At 43.4% G+C, this 21,424-nt stretch overlaps 1 protein-coding gene across 1 annotated transcript in view; it reads right to left on the reverse strand.

Annotated features, from left to right (window-relative positions):
* Positions 1 to 4,406: 4,406 nt before the first annotated feature.
* Positions 4,407 to 21,424, reverse strand: part of PER2 (period circadian regulator 2) — a 62,600-nt gene continuing 45,582 nt past the window's right edge. Inside the window, exons 23-26 of the mRNA XM_038764427.1 lie at positions 19,726 to 19,912; positions 11,498 to 11,690; positions 8,138 to 8,288; positions 4,407 to 5,129 (exon numbers count right to left, since the gene is read on the reverse strand). Of these exons, the coding sequence (XP_038620355.1) occupies positions 4,980 to 5,129; positions 8,138 to 8,288; positions 11,498 to 11,690; positions 19,726 to 19,912 (681 nt within the window). The 3' untranslated portion in view covers positions 4,407 to 4,979. The remainder of the gene's footprint in view (positions 5,130 to 8,137; positions 8,289 to 11,497; positions 11,691 to 19,725; positions 19,913 to 21,424) is intronic.

Here is a 21,424-nt window from a genome sequence, read left to right on the forward strand (position 1 = left end):
ATTCGTTCTTCAATCGTACTTATTAGGTGCTTACTCTGTGCAGAGCACTGTACTAAGTGCTTGGGATAGTACAACAATAAACAGTGACAATCCCTGCCCATAACGAGGTCACAATCGGCGGGGTGGGGGATATTGTACTCTTTCAAGTGCTTAGCACACTGCTCTGCACAGTCAGTGCTCAATAAATACCACTGATCGACTGACTTCATACCACTCGGGGAACCAGACAGGGGCAGCTGAGCCTCTCAGGCAGAAGAACAGGTAGCCAAACCCACAACGTAAGATGGCTGAGAGGTAAAGATCAAAATGTGAGTGGTCACATTCCCACGGGAGGGGATGGGGCGAGAGAAGAGATGACAAGCGAGGACGCGGGGATGTAGAGTGAATGCAGTGGCGGAAAAGACAGCAGCGGAGCCGAGTGGGTGGTTGGGCTAGGAATGGGTCTGGTGCCATGAGGATGGAGGGAGGCGGGGGGCACATCCAGGGCAGGGCTGTCTCAGTGGCCCATCGTTGGAGCAGTGGAAATCAGCAGCTCCACAGCAAGGGATGACTGGGACACCCCTGGTTTATTTGCCTTCAACATCCACCGGGAATAGCACGCTGCGACACACTAAACAACTCTCCCATGCCCTGAAAGTGTTGACTTCTCCCATAGCTAAAGGGCCCATGTTACCACTAATGGATAGCTTTAGGCACTGGGTTCAATCTATGTGAACGCTTAGTACAGTGTACTAAGTAAGCGCTCTGCACACAGTAAGCGCTCAATAAATACGATTGATTGTGACCTAAGTCAGACACGATCCTAAAGGATGGGTTTTCCTTCCCGGTGCGGTCCGATGAACTTGCTGGTCGTTTAAAAGGCAGAAGGTGAATGTGGCTGAGATTTGGTGAGGTCTACGCTATTATTTACTCTAACTTATTAGGACTTCTCCCATAAACTGGTTTTTAGTTTTCATGAACAACCAATGTATCTAAGCCCAAACTGTTCTGACTAAAAAGCAACCTAGATTCACGACCTCAGTGGAGCAATAGCTGTATCTGTCCAAATCAAGACTTGTTTGGAAAAAGGCAATCTTGAACTCAGATATGGAGGGAACAAACCAAAATATATCTGATTTCAATTGAATGAGAAGGGAATTGGCAAACTGCTTTGTGGAATAACTTTTGTGGATCGACTGCTTTTTGAAATACTAAAATCCAATTTCTCTTTCTGGTGAGATTTTGTCCTGAGGCCTAGCTCCTGAGTGGCCTGGGTAGGCAATGCCTACAGACTGAGGTTTTAAAATATAAAGAAAAAAAAAAAAACAGAGAAAGGAGCCGGAGCAGATCTTGTGTAAAAGCAGATATTTGCTCATCTACAGACTTTACCTTCTTAGTGGAATCCACCAAGGAAATCATTTATTTTTTTTTTTAAAAGCAGAGACTTAACCTTTCCCATTTTAATCATTCACTTCTTCCTGCATTTTTAAAGTACCCTGGGCAGACCCCCTTTAAGCCCCTGAGAAGCAGTGTGGTTCAGTGGAAAGGGCCTGGGCTTGGGAGTCAGAGGTCATGGGTTCTAATCCTGGCTTCGGCACTTGTCAGCTATGTGAATTTGGACAAGTCACTTAAGTTCTCTGGGCCTCAGTTACCTCATCTGTAAAATGGGAATTAAGAATGTGAGCCCCACGTGGGGCAACCTTATGACCTTGTATCTACCCCAGCGCTTAGAACAGTGCTCGGCACATAGTAAGTGCTTAACAAATACCAACATTATTATTATTCTTAAGGCTGGAATCACACAGGTTTCCTTAAACTCGGCAGGCATCATTTATTTAATAGGGCATTTGTTTTCTCAGAGATTCTCAGGGGCTGTGGGTTAAGGGGAAAGAGGGCTAAGAGGGTGGGGGGGTGGCAAAGACTAATGTGCAGTCTATCAAACAGAAAAATACGCATATAATAATAATAATGACAGTATTTGTTGAGCGCTTACTATGTGCAAAGCACTGTTCTAAGCATATCGGTATCAGGGTTGCTGGGATGGTCCCTGAAGTGGAGCAGTGGCTCAAAAAACAAAATGGTGGCCATTCTCTCAAAAAGCACAGTTTCACCACTTCACAAATGGAGTATGCTGGAACACAGTTTTGATGACTACACATTAGAAAGGACATAAAAGGATCCACCAAGAGTATTTCTTAAGTGCTTACACTGGGCCGAGCAAAGAACTAAGAGCGTGAGACAGTACAATAAAGCAGACCCGATCCCTACCCTCTAGGAGCTTACAATCTAGCACAGTGAAAAAAAGTAACAGGGAGAACTAAAGTACAAAAGAGGACAACCACGTTGACTGGAGTGGAAGGGTGGGTTGAAGCATAAAAAGAAAAAGGGAGGTTTAGGAGGGACACAGACTTCCTGGGGTGTGATTCCTCTCCCCCTCGTCCCCCTCTCCATCCCCGTCTTACCTCCTTCCCTTCCCCACAGCACCTGTATATATGTATATATGGTTGTACATATTTATTACTCTGTTTATTTATTTATTTATTTATTTTACTTGTACATTTCTATCCTACTTATTTTATTTTGTTGGTATGTTTGGTTCTGTTCTCTGTCTCCCCCTTTTAGACTGTGAGCCCACTGTTGGGTAGGGACTGTCTCTATGTGATGCCAATTTGTACTTCCCAAGCGCTTAGTACAGTGCTCTGCGCATAGTAAGCGCTCAATAAATACGATTGATTGATTGATTGATTGATTTGGTGAATGGTAAGAGGAGCTATCTGATGAAGCGTGATTCTTCAAGGTTCCAAACAAATGAAGAAACACTTTTTGATGCAGTAGGGGCAAGCACAAGGAACTTATTGCCACAAAGTCGTACAGGCTAAAAACATATCACGGGTTCAAAAGTTTAGAAAAATTAATGGATGAGAGATCCATAACAGGTAGCTAGAAGGAGGTAGAAAGAAAGGTTAAGACTAAGATGGAACATCCCTAACAGTTAGGATGGATACCAAGGAGGGCAACTATCTTTCCAAGTACCTTTTACTGCCCGTTGGCCACAGAATGTGGGGCTAAATGGACAATGGACTTAATAAGTTTATTTCAGTTGTGTTCTTACTGGGCTTGATGGATTTTTCCACTGGAAAAGAGCCAACACTCCCACAGCACTTACCCATGGTAGGTAGCCAGTGCCTGGCTAGGCCTGCAGAGCCAAGTGACATGGAAGATTAAGATGTTTTTTTCCCCTCTGTCTGATCCATAAAGACAAACCAAAAGGAGAATTCAATCCTTTGCTTCACTGACAATCAGCACATCCCACCTTAATGGAACACTTTGATTAAAAGAAAGGTCACTAGAAGGAAAAAAAACACCCACTCACAAACTCATTTTTGAGGCAGGCCAATTTAGCATTCTAAGTCACCTTTTGCACTGAATTTCGGGAAAATACATTTTGAAAGAATAAATTGATTCTAAGATGTGCTGTGTTTGTGCAGAACACTGGGGGTAGCCTGAAGTCACTAAGGCACTAAGCTTCAGAACAGCAAAGCCCTGTGAAGAAAAATGTCCTTTAACCTAACACACAGCCCTGACTTTCAGAGTCAGACTGAGACCCAAGATGAATTTCACCAACTCCTATCCACATGGTGTACATGACTAAAGAAGGCAGAACAAAATCTAATAATGACATTTTAGTGCACAATCAATCCACAGGCAGGAAAATTACTACTGATCAGAATAATTAAACTGCAGATTCAGTCGCTTGAGGAGAATGGATAGCTTCACAGTTTCACAGACACATAAATGGACATTGCTACCCAAGGAGCAATGTTTTCTGATGAAATAAAAACCATTTTAAACCATTCAACACTGCATGTAAAGGGCTGGGGGGGAAATGGCATTGAGCAATAAGAAACTTGGGTGGCTCAGTTAGGCTGAGGCTAATCTCCTGACCATTAGGCTGAGAGGCAAATTATTTCAGGCACTGAATGGGGAGGCTGATTTTTTAAATTTTTTCATTAATGCCCTACTTGTATTGGACAAGGACCTCTAGTAGTCTTCCCATTTATTCATTCAATCGTATTTAATGAGTGCTTACTGTGTGCAGAGCACTGTACTAAGTGCCTGGGAAGTACAAGTCGGCAACATATAGAGACAGTCCCTACCCAACAAAGCGCTCACAGTTTAGAATCCCAGGCACATTCATTTCCAGGATGATCACTAAGAGAGGCTGAGGATGCAGATATGCATCTACATTTTATCCCTCAGACACTACTAGGCTTAATGAAATCCAAGAACAGACCCATCGATAGACTCCTTCAAACATTTACAAAAAATACCAATTGCCTGGAGTATCAAAATAAACTGTAGAAATTACTGATGTCAGTGAACTCCTAAAGAAACCTTCAAAAGATTACAGACTGTCACCAGGCAAATAAAAAAGTCACCACGACTAAATTGTATTTTAATGAAATAAAAAGGAATAATTGAAGTGGTAGATTTTTCATCAGAACAATCCCACAGCACCTACTTTTTTCTCCTTTCGGTGGAAAACCTTAGCCGAGTTGTCCGCCTTTTAGTTACATGAGTCGCTTTGGACATTTAGTCAGGTTCTAACTAGTGTCATTCAATAATTAACAGGAAATACAAGAAAAATCTTAGGACATACTGGGATTACAAAATTGGAAAGCAAATGACTTGTGAAAGCTCACATGACAAATAAAAAGGAACATTTTGAAAAATGACTCTAAAGGACCTGGCATAGTTAAAAAACCAAAAGCCTTGAAAAAACCTCCCTCAACTCCATATTCAAATATTAGACAAAGAAAATTCTTCCCCTTAGCTTTAAAGTGATTCCTACAGATAAATAACCTTTTTTCTAAAACAAAAAAAAAGTCCATTCTGTAAATGAGCATATTCATTTCATTAGAAACAAGTTTAAAAATCTTCTTAAACTTTCATGCACTGTCTAATGTAGATCAATGCTTATTTATGCCCGGTAGCAGGGGTTACGTCTGTTCTTCATTTACACGGCTTAAGGTGTTGACATTTTTCTCTCCATCAGTTTCAATCACTTCACTCGGCTCCATAGAATGGATTCCTTCATCATACGGTGCAAAAATCTTATCTTTTGTGGTATCTTCACAGTAAATGCACTCCTTCAAGTGAATGAAAGGAATCTTAATGGACAGCAACGAAACAAAGCATAATATAGACTGTAAGCTCATTGAGGGCAGAGAATGTGTCTGTTTTATTGTACACTCCCAAGTGCTCTGCACCCAGTAAGTGCTCTATAAATAAGATCGATTGATAAGCAGTGCAGTGAAAAATACTTTACGCAATATGTGACAGCTTGGAAAAAACTAAGAAAGCAATCAATCAATGGCACTGAGCACTTATTGTATGAGAGAATTTCGTTCAGCGTTTGGGAGAGTGCAATATAACAAAGTTCGTAGCTTAAGGTTTAAAAAACTGCAACAGAAGCTAGTGACCTACCCAATTTTTGACTGGCCACCTTTATGGCACTAAAAACCATAAATGATTTGAAAGAGAAGAGCATGAGAAAGAAAGCAGCTGAAGGTACTGCAATTAGCAAAGGGTCTGAGCTTCCAACAGGTTATGCGGCATTCCTTTCACACTGGAGGGCATCATAAGTAATGAGTAAAAAGATCTTCAGGTCAGAGTGGACTACAAATTAAATACAAGTCAGCAATGAAGTTCTATTATTAAAAAAACCCTTCTAGTTGTTAAAAAAAAGAATCCCAAATTGTATCGACATGTACTAATAGAAGCATAACAGAAATTGGGGAGTATTTTTTTCCATTAAATTCAGCTCATTAAAATAAGGATGGAAAAACTGAATATGGTGTAAAGGAGTTATGGAGAAATTGGGATGGGTCTAGAAGAGCGACAAGGATGAGTTTGGAGTCCTTCAGTAAACGTGGTCTTTTTTCATCATTCTTCTTCATGGGGCAGGCTGAATTCTCAGAGCTCAATAAACAGCTGTGATGGCTATTCATTCATTCAATTCATTCAATCGTATTTATTGAGCACTTACTGTGTGCAGAGCACTGTATTTAGCACTTATGCCAAGGAGCCGTAGTAGCGGGGCCACAGTGGGTCCTAATCCCATCTCTACCACTTGTCTACTGTGTGACCTTGGCTTGCGTCTCTTCCCTTCTCTGGGCCTCAGTTACTTCTTCTGTAAAATGGGGATTCATTCAATTGTGTTTATTGAGTGCTTACTGTGTGCAAAGCACGGTACTAAGGGCTTGGGAAAGTACAGTAATGATAGAGAGACACATTCCCTGCCCACCACAAGCCTGATGTGGGACGGGGACTGTGTCCATCCTGATTATCTTGTATCTACCCCAGTGCTCAATATAGTGTCTAGCCCCACAGTAAAGTGCTGAATACCATAAAAAAAAATGCCACCAACCCTACCATGGATTCCAAAGAATTATAATGTTGGTACGGTGACTTTCAAATGCCCCTCCAGGTTTGTCATTCATTACATCCATCCTCTACTCTCCTGGAAGTCTCTGCCTACAGCAAATGCTCAATAACTACTATTGACTGGTTCTGGTAACCTGGCAGTAGGGTGGAATTAAACAGAGGCAGGAGAACAGAGCCAGTGGCACTCCCAAGAATCAGTTATCCAGTCAATGTAGCCCTGGGTCTATTAGCAGGTAGGCTGGGACAAGAAGCAATTTCATGGACCAAACAACAATCTCAAAGTGGGGTGAGCTCAACTTCGCTGAGAAATACTATCATCATAAATCGTATTTATTGAGCGCTATGTGCAGAGCACTTTACTAAGCGCTTGGGAAGTACAAATTGGCAACATATAGAGACAGTCCCTACCCAACAGTGGGCTCACAGTCTAAAAGGGGGAGACAGAGAACAAAACCAAACATACTAACAAAATAAAATAAATAGAATAGATATGTACAAGTAAAATAAATAGAGTCATAAATATGTACAAACATATTTACACATATACAGGTGCTGTGGGGAAGGGAAGGAGGTAAGATGGGGGGGATGGAGAGGGGGACGAGGGGGAGAGGAAGAAAGGGGCTCAGTCTGGGAAGGCCTCCTGGAGGAGGTGAGCTCTCAGTAGGGCCTTGAAGGGAGGAAGAGAGCTAGCTTGGCGGATGGGCAGAGGGAGGGCATTCCAGGCCCGGGGGATGATGTGGGCCGGGGGTCGATGGCGGGACAGGCGAGAACGAGGTACGGTGAGGAGACTAGCAGCGGAGGAGCGGAGGGTGCGGGCTGGGCTGTAGAAGGAGAGAAGGGAGGTGAGGTAGGAGGGGGCGAGGTGATGGACAGCCTTGAAGCCCAGGGTGAGGAGTTTCTGCCTGATGCGCAGATTGATTGGTAGCCACTGGAGATTTTTGAGGAGGGGAGTAACATGCCCAGAGCGTTTCTGGACAAAGATAATCCGGGCAGCAGCATGAAGTATGGATTGAAGTGGAGAGAGACACGAGGATGGGAGATCAGAGAGAAGGCTGATGCAGTAGTCCAGACGGGATAGGATGAGAGCTTGAACAAGCAGGGTAGCGGTATGGATGGAGAGGAAAGGGCGGATCTTGGCAATGTTGCGGAGCTGAGACCGGCAGGTTTTGGTGACGGCTTGGATGTGAGGGGTGAATGAGCGAGCGGAGTCGAGGATGACACCAAGGTTGCGGGCTTGTGAGACGGGAAGGATGGTAGTGCCATCAACAGAGATGGGAAAGTCAGGGAGAGGACAAGGTTTGGGAGGGAAGACAAGGAGTTCAGTCTTCGCTAGTTACTAGTTACTAGTCCACTGACCACTGGTTTGAAAATGAGGCAGGGATAGCTCCCAGAGGTAAGAAAAAAGTGGCATCAAACTAGTCTTCTCTAAAAGTTACACTGGACTCAAGTTTATGGCAGCTTTTCTTCTTTGACAGCTCCTCTTCTTGTTCACTTATCCGTCCTTTAAGTCACTTGTCTACCTCCATCCCTCCTTCCTCTCACTACTACACTCACAGCTAATTACATAATATTTGTTCTCCTAGGACATAGGAAAAATTTCTCATCCATGAGTGACAGACAATGGAACAGGTCAGCCATAAATCATGAACATGGAAAGTTAACTAAAGTGGGAATTTTAATCAGCATTTTAAAGTAACCAAGGAAAACTTACAGATACATTAACTGCTTTGGGTAGTCCACCCTTCTGAATCCATGAATGAACTTCGTTAAGCTCTCTCTTTTGTTCTTCTGTAAACTTGGGCTGGAATTTCTGCATTCGCTTCAATTTTTCTCTGTCTTCTTTCAAAACAGTTTCCAAGTTTCTTAAAAAAATTCAGGAATTGTGAGTTTCTGTTGGGCTTTATCTTTTTTGTAAGGACCCACTTTATTCTCTTTCATGGTTAATAGGAAAAGTACAGCATTTTTCTACTTTTAAATTTAATTCTCCCCTGCCATAGTCAAGAAAGCCAAAATTAAGCATAAAGTTATTTCATCTACAACCTTCTAGTCCTAAAAGACGATCTATTAGTCTTCGACTCTCTCACTGCTTTTAATATCGCCCTCTCTAGACTGTAAGCTTCTTGCAGGCAGTGAACGCACTTACCAACTCTGCTATATTATACTCTTCCAAGCAATTAGTACAGCCCTACTGAGAGCTCACCTCCTCCAGGAGGCCTTCCCAGATTGAGCCCCCTCCTTCCTCTCCCCCTCCTCCCCATCCCCATCCCCCCCGCCTTACCTCCTTCCCCTCCCCACAGCACCTGTATATATGTTTGTACATGTTTATTACTCTATTTATTTTACTTGTACATATTTATTCCATTTATTTTATTTTGTTAATATGTTTTGTTTTGTTGTCTGTCTCCCCCTTCTAGACTGTGAGCCCACTGTTGGGTAGGGACCGTCTCTATATGTTGCAAACTTGTACTTCCCAAGTGCTTAGTACAGTGCTCTGCACACAGTAAGTGCTCAATACATATGATTGAATGAATGAATGAATAATAATAATAATAATTATGGCATTTGTTAAGCGCTTACTATGTACAAAGCATTGTTCTAAGCACTGGGGACGATACAAGGTGATCGGGTTGTCCCACGGCGGGCTCACAGTCTTCATCCCATTTTTCAGATGAGGTAACTGAGGCCCAGAGAAGTTAAGTGACTTGCCCAAAGTCACACAGCTGACAAGTGGTGGAGCCGGGATTTGAACCCATGACCTCTGACTCCCAAGCCGTGCTCTTTCCACTGAGCCACGCTGCTTCTCTATAGTAAGTGTTCAATGAATACCACTGATTGAATATCAGAAACAGAATTTGAGTTTTCCCTTTCATATAACTTAATAAAAAAAATCCAAACTTGGCATGGAGGAGGCATGACGTGAGTGCAAAATTCTATTGCTATTCTGATATTGGCCCCACATCTTGGTACCCTATGGGAAACAAAAACATAGCTACTGCTTCAATCAATCAATCAATCGTATTTATTGAGTGCTTTCTGTGTGCAGAGCACTGTACTAAGCGCTTGGGAAGTACAAGTTGGCAACATATAGAGAAAGTCCCTACCCAACAGTGGGCTCACAGTCTAAAAGGGGGAGACAGAGAACAAAACCAAACATACTAACAAAATAAAATAAGTAGAATAGATATGTATAAGTAACATAAATAAATAAATAAATAAATAGAGTAATAAATATGTACAAACATATATACATATATACAGGTGCTGTGGAGAAGAGAAGGAGGTAAGATGGGGGGATGGAGAGGGGGACGAGGGGGAGAGGAAGGAAGGGGCTCAGTCTGGGAAGGCCTCCTGGAGGAGGTGAGCTCTCAGTAGGGCCTTGAAGGGAGGAAGAGAGCTAGCTTGGCGGATGGGCAGAGGGAGGGCATTCCAGGCCCGGGGGATGACGTGGGCCGGGGGTCGATGGCAGGATAGGCGAGAACGAGGTACGGTGAGGAGATTAGTGGCAGAGGAGCGGAGGGTGCGGGCTGGGCTGGAGAAGGAGAGAAGGGAGGTGAGGTAGGAGGGGGCGAGTTGATGGACAGCCTTGAAGCCCAGGGTGAGGAGCTTCTGCCTGTTGTGCAGATTGATTGGTGGCCACTGGAGATTTTTGAGGAGGGGAGTAACATGCCCAGAGCGTTTCTGGACAATGACAATCCGGGCAGCAGCATGAGGTATGGATTGAAGTGGGGAGAGACAAGAGGATGGGGATCAGAGAGAACCGTCTCACTGTTAGTCTTTCCAAAAGATGTGAGCAATTTAGCCAATTTCTTACGAAAATCAGTTGCCATCCAATATCTTAACTATATGGAGTTAGTCTAAATTAGATAACTTTTGTGTTTTTCCATTTGTTTATCCTCCTTCTCCACACTGGTGTGTAGTTACCAACCATCTGTAGCTGCTCCATCGCTCTCCCTGCTCCCAATCCCCAAGACCCAGCCGTGAAGGAAAGACCCTGCCCCTCCCTCAGGACACTGGTGTTCTCAGTCCCTTGCTTCAGGCTGGGGAAGGATCCTACTAGAATATCGAGCTGTGACTTCTGGAACTGCCTCTCTGAGCTCTGTGGAGCCCAGAACTGTGCTGTTACTGTCACGCTTGACATCGTCTATATCTTTGGTCTCTTAGTAGTAGGAAGAGTATTTTTTAAGTGCTTGCTATGTGCAGAGAACTGTATTAAGTGCTGGAAGAGAATATACCGGTGGGAATTTTATCCAGCCCATTCCTCGGGGTGGGGGTGGGGGCTCACAAGCTTGTTATGGGCTGGGAATGTGTCTGTTATAGTGTACTCTCCCAAGCACTTAATACAGTGCTCTGCACACAGTCAGTGCTCAATAAATACGACTGACAATTGACTAACTCACAATCAAAAGACATAGTCTGCCTTTCCTTACATGTCTCTTGCCAACATCTCCCCCCATCCTTAGACTGTGAGCCCCTTTAGGCCAGGAACTGTGTCTGGATCTTATCTATGCATTTCTATCCCATAGCCTAGCACAGTGCTTCACACCAAGTAAGCATTAAATAAATATTATTACTACTACTAACCCCAGGACATGGCCGTACTAAGTTCCTCTAAAACATGGATGAATTGAGGATGGTTCTATCACGGGGTGCATTTTCCCACAGACGTACAAGCGGCCTTCTCCGTCTTTCACTATTGTCTTTATTTTCTTGGCTTAATTTGCTGTTTTTAATCACTCCTAGCTCTCAATCAATGAGTAGCATTTATTGAGTGCTTACTGTGTGCGGAATACTGTTCTAAGCACTTGGCAGAATACAACTGAGCTGGTAGACAAGCTCTCTGCCCACACGATCTTACAGTTTATCTTACAAAGAGCTTATCCATCCCAAACCCCACATTCCCTTATTTTATGACGAGACACCTGGTGGCCCAGCACCCTATCAAAATTCTCATCCTCATACTTTTTTCCAGAGCTCAGTACAATGCTTGAAATACAGTAGGCTTGGAATACAGATCAATTAATGAATTATCATTAACCCTACAGATATTCATAGGGACAGTTAAGATAGTTACCTGGATGGAATCTGGTAAGTCATCATAACCGTTTCATCTGCATTTGCCATTAATAACCAGATAGGATCCTGAAGAACATATTTAATGAAATGTTCACGTTCCTCTTTGTCCGTAATCATTTTTCCTTTATGATTGTTCTCTGAGGAGTCAATGCTTCCAAAGTATTTGCTGGTATGACTTGTCTCACTACTGCCTTTATAAACAGAAAATGTACAAAGTGTTAAAACAGATAAAATTAAAATGGCAAAATACACACTGAAAGACAATAAACACAAAATCAGTGGATTTTATGGTACGACTGTATCTTACTCTAGACTCTCCCACTTCCAACATCTTGTTCATTCTGTTCCCTGGCCTGGAACTCTCTTCTCAAATTTGCCAAGCAACATTCATTCATTCAATCGTATTTATTGAGCGCTTACTGTGTGCAGAGCACTGTACTAAGCGCTTGGGAAGTACAAGTTGGAACAGTGCTTCCCATCTTCAAAGTCTACCCTAAAATCCACCCTCCTCCAGGAAGCCTTCCTCAATTAATTCCCAAAACAAGTCACATCAACTCAAAAGCCATCACTAATATGCGGTTCTTTCATCAGCACTTACATATTTACATGTATTCTATTACGCATACAAGTGCTTTTGCTAAACAATTAGGCTAGAAGGCAAAGGTAAAATTAGGAAATGTACTCTAACAAGTGAGAACCCTGGAAACATTGTGACATGATATCAGAAGAAAAGGTCAAGTGTTATGTAGTAATACTCCTACATACACAGTGAATCTTCCTCAATGTGAAGTTTTACAATAACTCTTTTCTACCAATCTACATAGGCTATTTATTTACCTCATTCACTTTCCATACTTTTGTTAGAGCTTTGTTCTTTCTCCTCCGCTCACTACTAGTACATAATTTATGGCTGCCTCTCTCCCACTAGATAAAAACTCCCTTGAAGCAAAAAACCAGCATGGTTAGAGAAGCAGCATGGCCTACTTGGAAAGAGCACAGGCCTGAGTTCTAATCCTGGCTCTGCCACTTGCCTGCTGACACACCTTGGACATGTCACTGAATATCTCGGTGCCTCAGTTTCCTCGTTTGTCAAACAGAAATTCAATCCTTGTTCCCATCCTACTTAGACTGAGCCCCCTATGTAGAACCTGATTATCTTGTACCTACCCCAGTGCTTAGAGTATACTAAGTGCTTAAAAAATACAATTATTAATTATAACATGTCTTTTGCTCTTGTCTGCTCTGCATGACCATAAATTGAAATCTCCTCCATGCCTTTGAGATTTTTTAATAGGGAATAAGTGTCTGTGGTAACTGATATTTAAGTAATTATAATAATAATGATGGCAATTGTTACGCGCTAACTCTGTGCCGAACACTATTCTAAGCACTTGGGTAGATACAATGTTCTCAGGGTGGACACAATCTCTGTCCCACGCGGGGCTCACAGTCTTAATCCCCATTTTATAGATGAGGTAACAGCTTCAGAGAAGTGAAGTGACTTGCCCAAGGTCACTTCAGACAAGGTGCACAGCTGGGATTATTCATTCTTCAATTGTATTTATTGAGCGCTTACTGTGTGCAGAGCACTGTACTAAGCACTTGGGAAGTACAAGTTGGCAACATACATTAGAATCCAGGATTTTCTGGTTCCCAGGCCCATGCTCTATCCACTGAGCCACTATGCCAAGCTGCTTCTTGGTTTATAAGTACAGTTTATAAACCAAGAAGGACTTCAAAATTGGTTAATTTTTGAAGATGAATGCCATCTAATAAAAACTCTGCTCACTATTAGTTGTTTTCTATTTTGAAATAGGGAAAACATAAGAATGAATAACAGAAGATTGGTATTTGCTATTACCCACACGATATTAAAGAGATCTTTTCAGTTACATACTTTTTAGATGAGGCTACTTCTCCCTTCAGACTTTAAACTTCTAAAGAGAGGGTAGGTACAGTGGCAGTCAATCTATCATATTTATTGAGGACTTACAGTGCACAGAGCACTGTACTAAATGCTTGGGTGAGTACAATATAATAGAGTTGGTAGACACGTTCCCTGCCCATAAACGAGGTGTGCAATCTGTAAAGCTGTGGTCATTCGTGGAAAATGATGAATGGTGAATAAATGAATAGCAATAGTAAGTAAATACAGACGTGAAGTGCATTTTGAAAGAATAATTCTTTAACACACCTCAGGTGACAGTGACACCTTCTTAATGGTCACGGGAACCAAAGAGAGTAGATCAATAGATTTTATTCTAAAACACTCCAAGAACTCATATAATAAATCTGAGATAGAAATGGCCTTTAAATAATAAGATTCTTTTTTTTTTTTTAAATGACAGAAGTGTTTACTCCATGCCAGTCACTGTACTAAGCACAGGAGTGGATACAAGCTAATTAGGTTGGACACAGTCCATGTCTCATACTTCACTCTGCTGCCCGGAATATCTTTGTACAGAAATCAATCAATCAATCAATCAATCAATCGTATTTATTGAGCGCTTACTATGTGCAGAGCACTGTACTAAGCGCTTGGGAAGTACAAATTGGCATCACATAGAGACAGTCCCTACCCAACAGTGGGCTCACAGTCTAAAAGGGGGAGACAGAGAACAGAACCAAACATACCAACAAAATAAAATAAGTAGGATAGAAATGTACAAGTAAAATAAATAAATGAATAAATAGAGTAATAAATATGTACAACCATATATACATATATACAGGTGCTGTGGGGAAGGGAAGGAGGTAAGACGGGGGGATGGAGAGGGGGACGAGGGGGAGAGGAAAGAAGGGGCTCAGTCTGGGAAGGCCTCCTGGAGGAAGTGAGCTCTCAGCAGGGCCTTGAAGGGAGGAAGAGAGCTAGCTTGGCGGATGGGCAGAGGGAGGGCATTCCAGGCCCGGGGGATGACGTGGGCCGGGGGTCGATGGCGGGACAGGCGAGAGCGAGGTACAGTGAGGAGATTAGTGGTGGAGGAGCGGAGGGTGCGGGCTGGGCAGTAGAAGGAGAGAAGGGAGGTGAGGTAGGAGGGGGCGAGGTGATGGAGAGCCTTGAAGCCCAGGGTGAGGAGTTTCTGCTTGATGCACAGATTGATCGGTAGCCATTGGAGGTTTTTGAGGAGGGGAGTAATATGTCCAGAGCGTTTCTGGACAAAGATAATCCGGGCAGCTCTGGACATGTCACTCCCCTCCTCAAAAATCTCCAGTGGTTGCCTGTCAACTTACGAATCAAGCAAAAGATCCTCACTCTCAGCTTCAAGGCTGTCCATCACCTCGCCCCCTCCTATCTCACCTCCCTTCTCTCCTTCTATAGCTCAGCCCGCAACCTCCGCTCCTCTGCCGCTAACCTCCTCACTGTGCCTCGTTCTCCCCTGTCCCGCCCACGTCCTTCCCCTGGCCTGGAATGTTCTCCACAGATCCACCAAGCTAGCTCTCTTCCTCCCTCCCTCCAGGAGGCCTTTCCAGATTGAGCCCCCTTTTTCCTATCCTCCTCCCATCCCCCCACCCTACCCCCTTCCCCTCCCCACAGCACTTGTATATATTTGCAAAGATTACTTGTACATATTTCCTATTCTATTTATTTTGTTACTGGTGATGTGCATATAGCTATAATTCTATTTATTCTGACAGTTTCGACACCTGTCTACATGTTTTGTTTTGTTGTCTGTGTCCCCCTTCTAGACTGTGAGCCCATTGTTGGGTAGGGACTGTCTCTATATGTTGCCGACTTGTACTTCCCAAGCACTTAGTACAGTGCTCTGTACACAGTAAGTGCTCAATAAATATGACTGAATGAATGAATGAATATGGGGCTCACAATCAATCCTCATTTTATAGATGAAGTAACTGAGGCACAGAGAAGTTAAGTGACTTGCCCAAAGTCACCCAGCAGACAAACGGCAAAGCTGGATTAGAATCCAGGTCATTCTGACTCCAAGGCCTGTGCTCTATCCACTAGGTCATGTTGCTTCTCACCTCCCCTTATCCCAGACCACCAAACCGCAATTTGGACTCCTTATTCAACTTCCCTCTTTCTTGATGCCCAAATCCATACCCTTAGTTCTGTCCTTTCTGCAAAACTCAATTCCCTCCCTCTCTGCCCTGTCCCTCTGCTGAACTAGGACTCTCCACTCCCAGTCCCGGATCTCCTATACGGAACACTTCCTCCGCTCCTGAGCTCACGCCACGAAAAGCTGTTCTGGAAACCCAAGAACCAGGCCTATTTTTCTTGTCTTAAGCCACTGAGTCGTTTCCGATCCATAGCGACATCAGACTCTCCCAGAACACCCCAATCTCCATCTGCAATCGTTCTGGTAGTGTATCCATTGAGTTTTCTGGGTAAAAATACCGAAGTGGTTTACCATTGCCACCTTCCGTGCACTACGCTCGAGTCTCTGCTTCTACTCTCTCCCATGCCGCTGCTGCCCAGCATGGGTGAGTTTTGACTTGTAGCAGATTGCCTTCCACTCACTAGCCACTGCCCAAGCTAGGAATGGAATGGAGGTCTATTTTGGCCCTCTTAAATTCCACCTCGCCTGCTACAACTGCCCTCCCCTCTGCTTAAAAACACTATTTTTCCTCCCTTATTGACCCCCATGCCCACACATCTCACCAACTATTCCAGACCTTTAGCTTCCTCTTGAAATCCTAATGCCCAGACCTCTGTGTTCTCTCACCATATTATCTTGTCATTTTGTTCAAAAATTTTGTTTGTCCCCTTCACTCCACAGAAACTACCTTCTCAAAGGTCACAAATGATCTCATTCAATCATTCAATCATATTTACTGAGCGCTTACTGTGTGCACAGCACTGTACTAAGCCTTTGGGAAGTACAAGTTGGCAACATATAGAGACGGTACCTACCCAACAATGGGCTCACAGTCTAGAAGTCTCCTTCTTGCCAAGTGCAACGGTCTCTACTCCAACCTAATCCTCCTTGGTCTCTCAGCTGCCTTCAACACTGTTGACCACTCCCTTCTCCTGGAAACATTATCCACCCTTAGCTTCGCTGACATTGCTCTTTCCTGGTTTGACTCCCATCTCTCTGGCCGCTCATTCTCAGTCCCTTTCATGGGCTCCTCCTCTGCCTCACACAGTTCAGTTCTGGGTCCTGGGTCCCCTAATATTCTCCATCTACACCCACTTTCTTGGAGAAGTCATTTGCTCCCATGGCTTCAACTACCACCTCTATGCAAATGATACGCAAATCTACATCTCTAGCCCTGATCTCTCACCCTCTCTGCAGTCTTGCATTTCCTCCTGCCTTAAAGACATATATAATGGATGTTCTGCAGCCACAACCTCAAACTTAACCAAGTCCAAAACAGGATTCATTCATTCAATCATATTTAATGAGTGCTTACTGTGTGCAGAGCACTGTACTAAGTGCCTGGGAAGCACATACCCGGTCCTTCCCGACTTTCTTATCACTGTAGATGACACCACCATCCTTCCTGTTTCACTAGCCCGTAACCTGGATGTTATCCTTGACATGCCTCTCATTCAACCCACCGTATTCAATCTATCACTAAATTCTGTCAATTAAATCATCACAACATTGCTAAAAATCTGCCCTTTCCTCACTATCCAAACTGCTACCACATAAATCCAGCCCTGATTATTCTATCAGCCTCCTTGCTGACCTCCCTGCCTGCCCACTCCAATCCATACTTCACTCTGCCGCCCGGATCAGTTTTCTAAAAAATCATTCAGTCTATGTTTCCCCTCTCCTCAAGAATCGCCAGTGGTTGCCCATCCACCTCCAGATCAAACGAACTCCTTACCACTGGCTTTAAAGCACTCAATTACCTTGCCCACTCCTACCTTACCTTGCTTCTCTTCTACTACAACCCAGCTGGCACACTTCTTTCCTCCAATGCCAACCTACTCACTTTACCTCAATCTCGCTCAGGTCCACGTTCTGCCTCTGGCCTGGAACGCCCTCCCTCTTCATATTGATAAGACAACTACTCTCCCCTTCTTCAAAGCCTCATTGAAGGCACATCTCCTCCAAGAAGTCTTCCCTCACCTTGCTACTCTCCTACTATAACCCAGCCTAGACACTTCACTCCTCTAATGCTAACCTACTCGCTGTACTTCGATCTTCTTTATTTTGCCACCGACCTCTCGCCCACATCCTGCCTCTGGCCTGGAATGCCCTTCCTTCCTCATAGCCAACAAACAAATTACTCTCCCCCACTGCAAAGCCTTATTGAAGGCACAACTCCTCCAAAGAGGCCTTCCCTAAGACCTCTTTTCTTTTTCTTCAACTCCCTTCCTTCACCCTGTCTTGCTCCCTTTATCCATCTCCCCCCACAGCCCATACGTACATATCGCAATTTATTTATATTTATTAATTTCTGTCTCCACGTCTAGACTGTAAGCTCGTTCTGGGAAGGGAATGTACACATTATATTGCTATTCTACTCTCCCAAGGACTTAGTACAGTGTTCTGCACACAGTAGGAGCTCAATAAATGCGATTAACTAAGCCTTCATTTCCTTCTCTCACTCCCTTCAGCATCACCCTGATTTGTTCCCTGTATTCATCTCCCATCCTCGGTCCCACAGCATTTATGTATATATCCATAATCTATTTATTCATATTAATATCTGTCTCTCCCTCTAGACTTTAAGCATGTTGTGGGCAGGGAATGTTATATTGTACTCTTCCTAGTGCTTAGTACTGTGCTCTGCACACAGTAAGGGCTCAATAAATGCAACTGACATTGGATCATTCCTCTCCACTTTCAAACATGACTACATTTCCCCTATTATTAAAAAAAAAAACGGCCAGTAGTGCACCTTGCAGCACATCTCCCTCTTCCCATTCTTGTCTGGACTCCTCAAAGACAACCAATTACTTCCTCCGCGCTTAATGTGATTAACTGTACTCTATACTGATCCTCCTTGACCTCTCGGCTGCCTTTAACCCCGACAACCACCCTGTTTTCTGGACCCAATATCAAACTTGGATTTTTTTTCTGACATAGTTCCCTCCTGGTTCTCTTACCTCTCTGGCCAGCCCCTTCTCAGGTTCTTTCATTGGCTCTGCCTCTGTCCCTTAGTCCCTAACTATGGGTTTTCATCAAGGTTCTGCTCTCGGTCTCCTTCTCTTTTCAATTTATATTCCCTTCTTTGGGGAGCTCGTCTGCTCCTGTGGCTCTAATTACTCCTTCTATGTGGATGACTTCTAAATTACATTGCTAGCCCTGACCTTCCTCCTTCTTTGCCATTCCACATCCTCTTCTGTATCCAGGACATGTTGACCCTGAAGGTCCCACCATCACTCGAAGCTCAACATGTCTACTACTGAATTCTTCATCTTCACTCGCAAATCCTCTCCTATACCTTGCTTTCTCATTACAGTTGACACCATCCCTTGAAACCGGTAGCCTTCACATTTTCCTCCCTCGATTTCAACCCCCATATTCTGTCCCACCAAATCCCGTCAGTTCTTTCTCCACAGTATTTCCAGGATCTCCTTCTTCCTCACCATCCAAACGGCCACCACACTGGTTCAGGCACTTCATATCACCTCCCTGCTTCCTGTCTCCCCCCTCACCAGTCTATACTTCACTCTGTTGCCCAAATCATTTTTTCTAAAATGTTGTTCTACGAACATCTCTCCACTCCTCAAAGATCTTCAATGTTTACCCATTCCTTTCTGCATTAAGCAAAAATTCCTGACCACTAGCCTGAAGGAACTCAATCAGCTTTCTCCCTTCTACAGATTTTTTCCTCCCCGCCACCCCTTCCACCCAGTGCAAACGCTTTGTTCCACTCAAGTCAAGCTACATCTCTCCTGTCACCAACCTCTTGCTCACAGCCTCCTATCTTCCTGGCACTACTTTCCCCTTCATATCCTGCCGATCACAGCTCTCCCTTCTTTAAGCCCTTCTGAAATCACAACTCCTCCAAGAGGCCTTCCCTGATTACTCCCCAATCTCCCCAGATTTATGCCCTGGAATTGCAACTTCAGCACTTTCTCAACACTCCAATGCTTGGATATTCACCCTCGGCTAAACTACGTGTGAACATATCCTTTATACTCCACTGCTTCCTTCTACCCCTGATTTATTTTTGTGTCTGTCCCCCTTGCTGGATTGCAAGCTCCTTGAGGTCAGGATCACGGTTGTGATTAATTCTACTGTACTCTTCTAAGTGTGCAGTCCAGTTCTCTGCACACAGAAGGAACTGAATAAATATGACTGAGTTTACCAGCTCCACTTCTAGACAGGTCACAGCCATTAGATCCAGATCCCAGAGACTCAGAAGCGGCGGACACTCCACTCCCAGTTGAAGAAGATCCACTGCCTGAACAAACATCTTCATTCAGTAAAAGATCAAGAAAGTCACTTGGCATGGAGAGTGCATCACTGTTATGTGCATCCATTGGTATGTCCACCTTTGAAAACAAAGAAAATGATCAAGTTTTCTTTTTTTGCAAAACCTTCAGTCAGTCAATTGTATTTATGGAGTACTTACTGTGTACAGAGCACTGTACTAAGCACTTCAGCGAGAACAACTGACATTCCCTACCCACAATGAGCTTACAGTATAGAGGGGGAGAGACACATTAATATAAAGTTACAGATCTGTACATAACTCATGTGGGGCTTCAGATATTCAGAAGATATTACTTTGCATCTTGTTATCAACCTCAGTAACTTTGTACAGTGCTTGGCATATAGGCAGTGCTTAACAAATACCACTATTATGATCATTATTATTATTACTAAGCTGAAGCTAGGGTATTTTTCTTTATTACAACTGAAAGAAAAGAACATAACTAAATTACCCATTTTCTACAGGGAAATAAGGGTTACAGCCTTCTTATATCCACTGCCATATGTCTAAATTTCAGTTCAAAGTGTAGTCTCATTACCAACTCTGTATTTGTTTTGTGATGGGAAAAAAAAATCATCTATAGGATCCCTAGAAAAGGAAGAACACAATACACCCATTTTCTTATAGCACAAGGGTTGCATTCTTGCAAAACACTGCATGAAGGAAAATGTGTAATCCATACATGCAGAATCCAAAGAGATTTACATTGTTGGAAGAATGTTTCCAAATACCCTAACAACACACCAGCCAAAAAGTGCATTGAAAACACATGCTTTGGGTAGAATGGACTGTACTTCCACTTCCTAGTCCCCTCCTTTCTCTCCAACCAAACATTCAAACAACGGGTCTGCCCTAAGACATTTCTTACTGCTGTAAGCTGTCCTGAAGCCTTCCTCATCCAGAGGGGAAAAGAGATAAAGTATTCACTTTCGTGAGTGTATCTGGGAGAGAGAAGGGTCCCTGTAGCTCAGACCCTCTCAACTCCCCAAAGGCCTTGGAGCTACAGGATGGTAATGGGGTGGCTCGGCTGGCAGTTATTGTTTAGCCTTTTAGTCTACGCCACCTAAATCCAAATGGTTTCTCAAACAATTATTTTAAGCAGCACAGCTTAGTGGATAGAGCACAGGCCAGGGAATCAGAAGGACATGGGTCCTATTCCCAGCTCCACCACTTGCCTGTTGTGTGACCTTGGGTAAGTCACTTCACTTCTCTAGGTCACAGTTACCTCATCTGCAAAATGGGAATTAAGACTGTGAGTCCCATGTGGGACATGGACGGTGTCTAACTCGATTAGCTTGTAACTACACCAGTGTTTACTACAGTGCCTGGCACTTAGTAAGTGCTTATTAAATATCATTAAAAAAATCAAGGATTAAGTCACATATGTATCCTAAAATTAGAATGGCACCACTACATCTGGTTGCAGTCTTTTCTGGGAAAATAAACAGCAATGGTTTGGGATAGTCTGCTGTGCTAAAAATACAGCTAAATCAATTCAAAAGTGTATGATTTATTCCCAACACTTGATTACCTAAAATTACTAACTTGATGAACTCTAGTGGAAAGACAC

This window comes from Tachyglossus aculeatus, chromosome 1 (genome assembly GCF_015852505.1).
Source record: "Tachyglossus aculeatus isolate mTacAcu1 chromosome 1, mTacAcu1.pri, whole genome shotgun sequence".
NCBI lineage: Eukaryota > Metazoa > Chordata > Mammalia > Monotremata > Tachyglossidae > Tachyglossus > Tachyglossus aculeatus.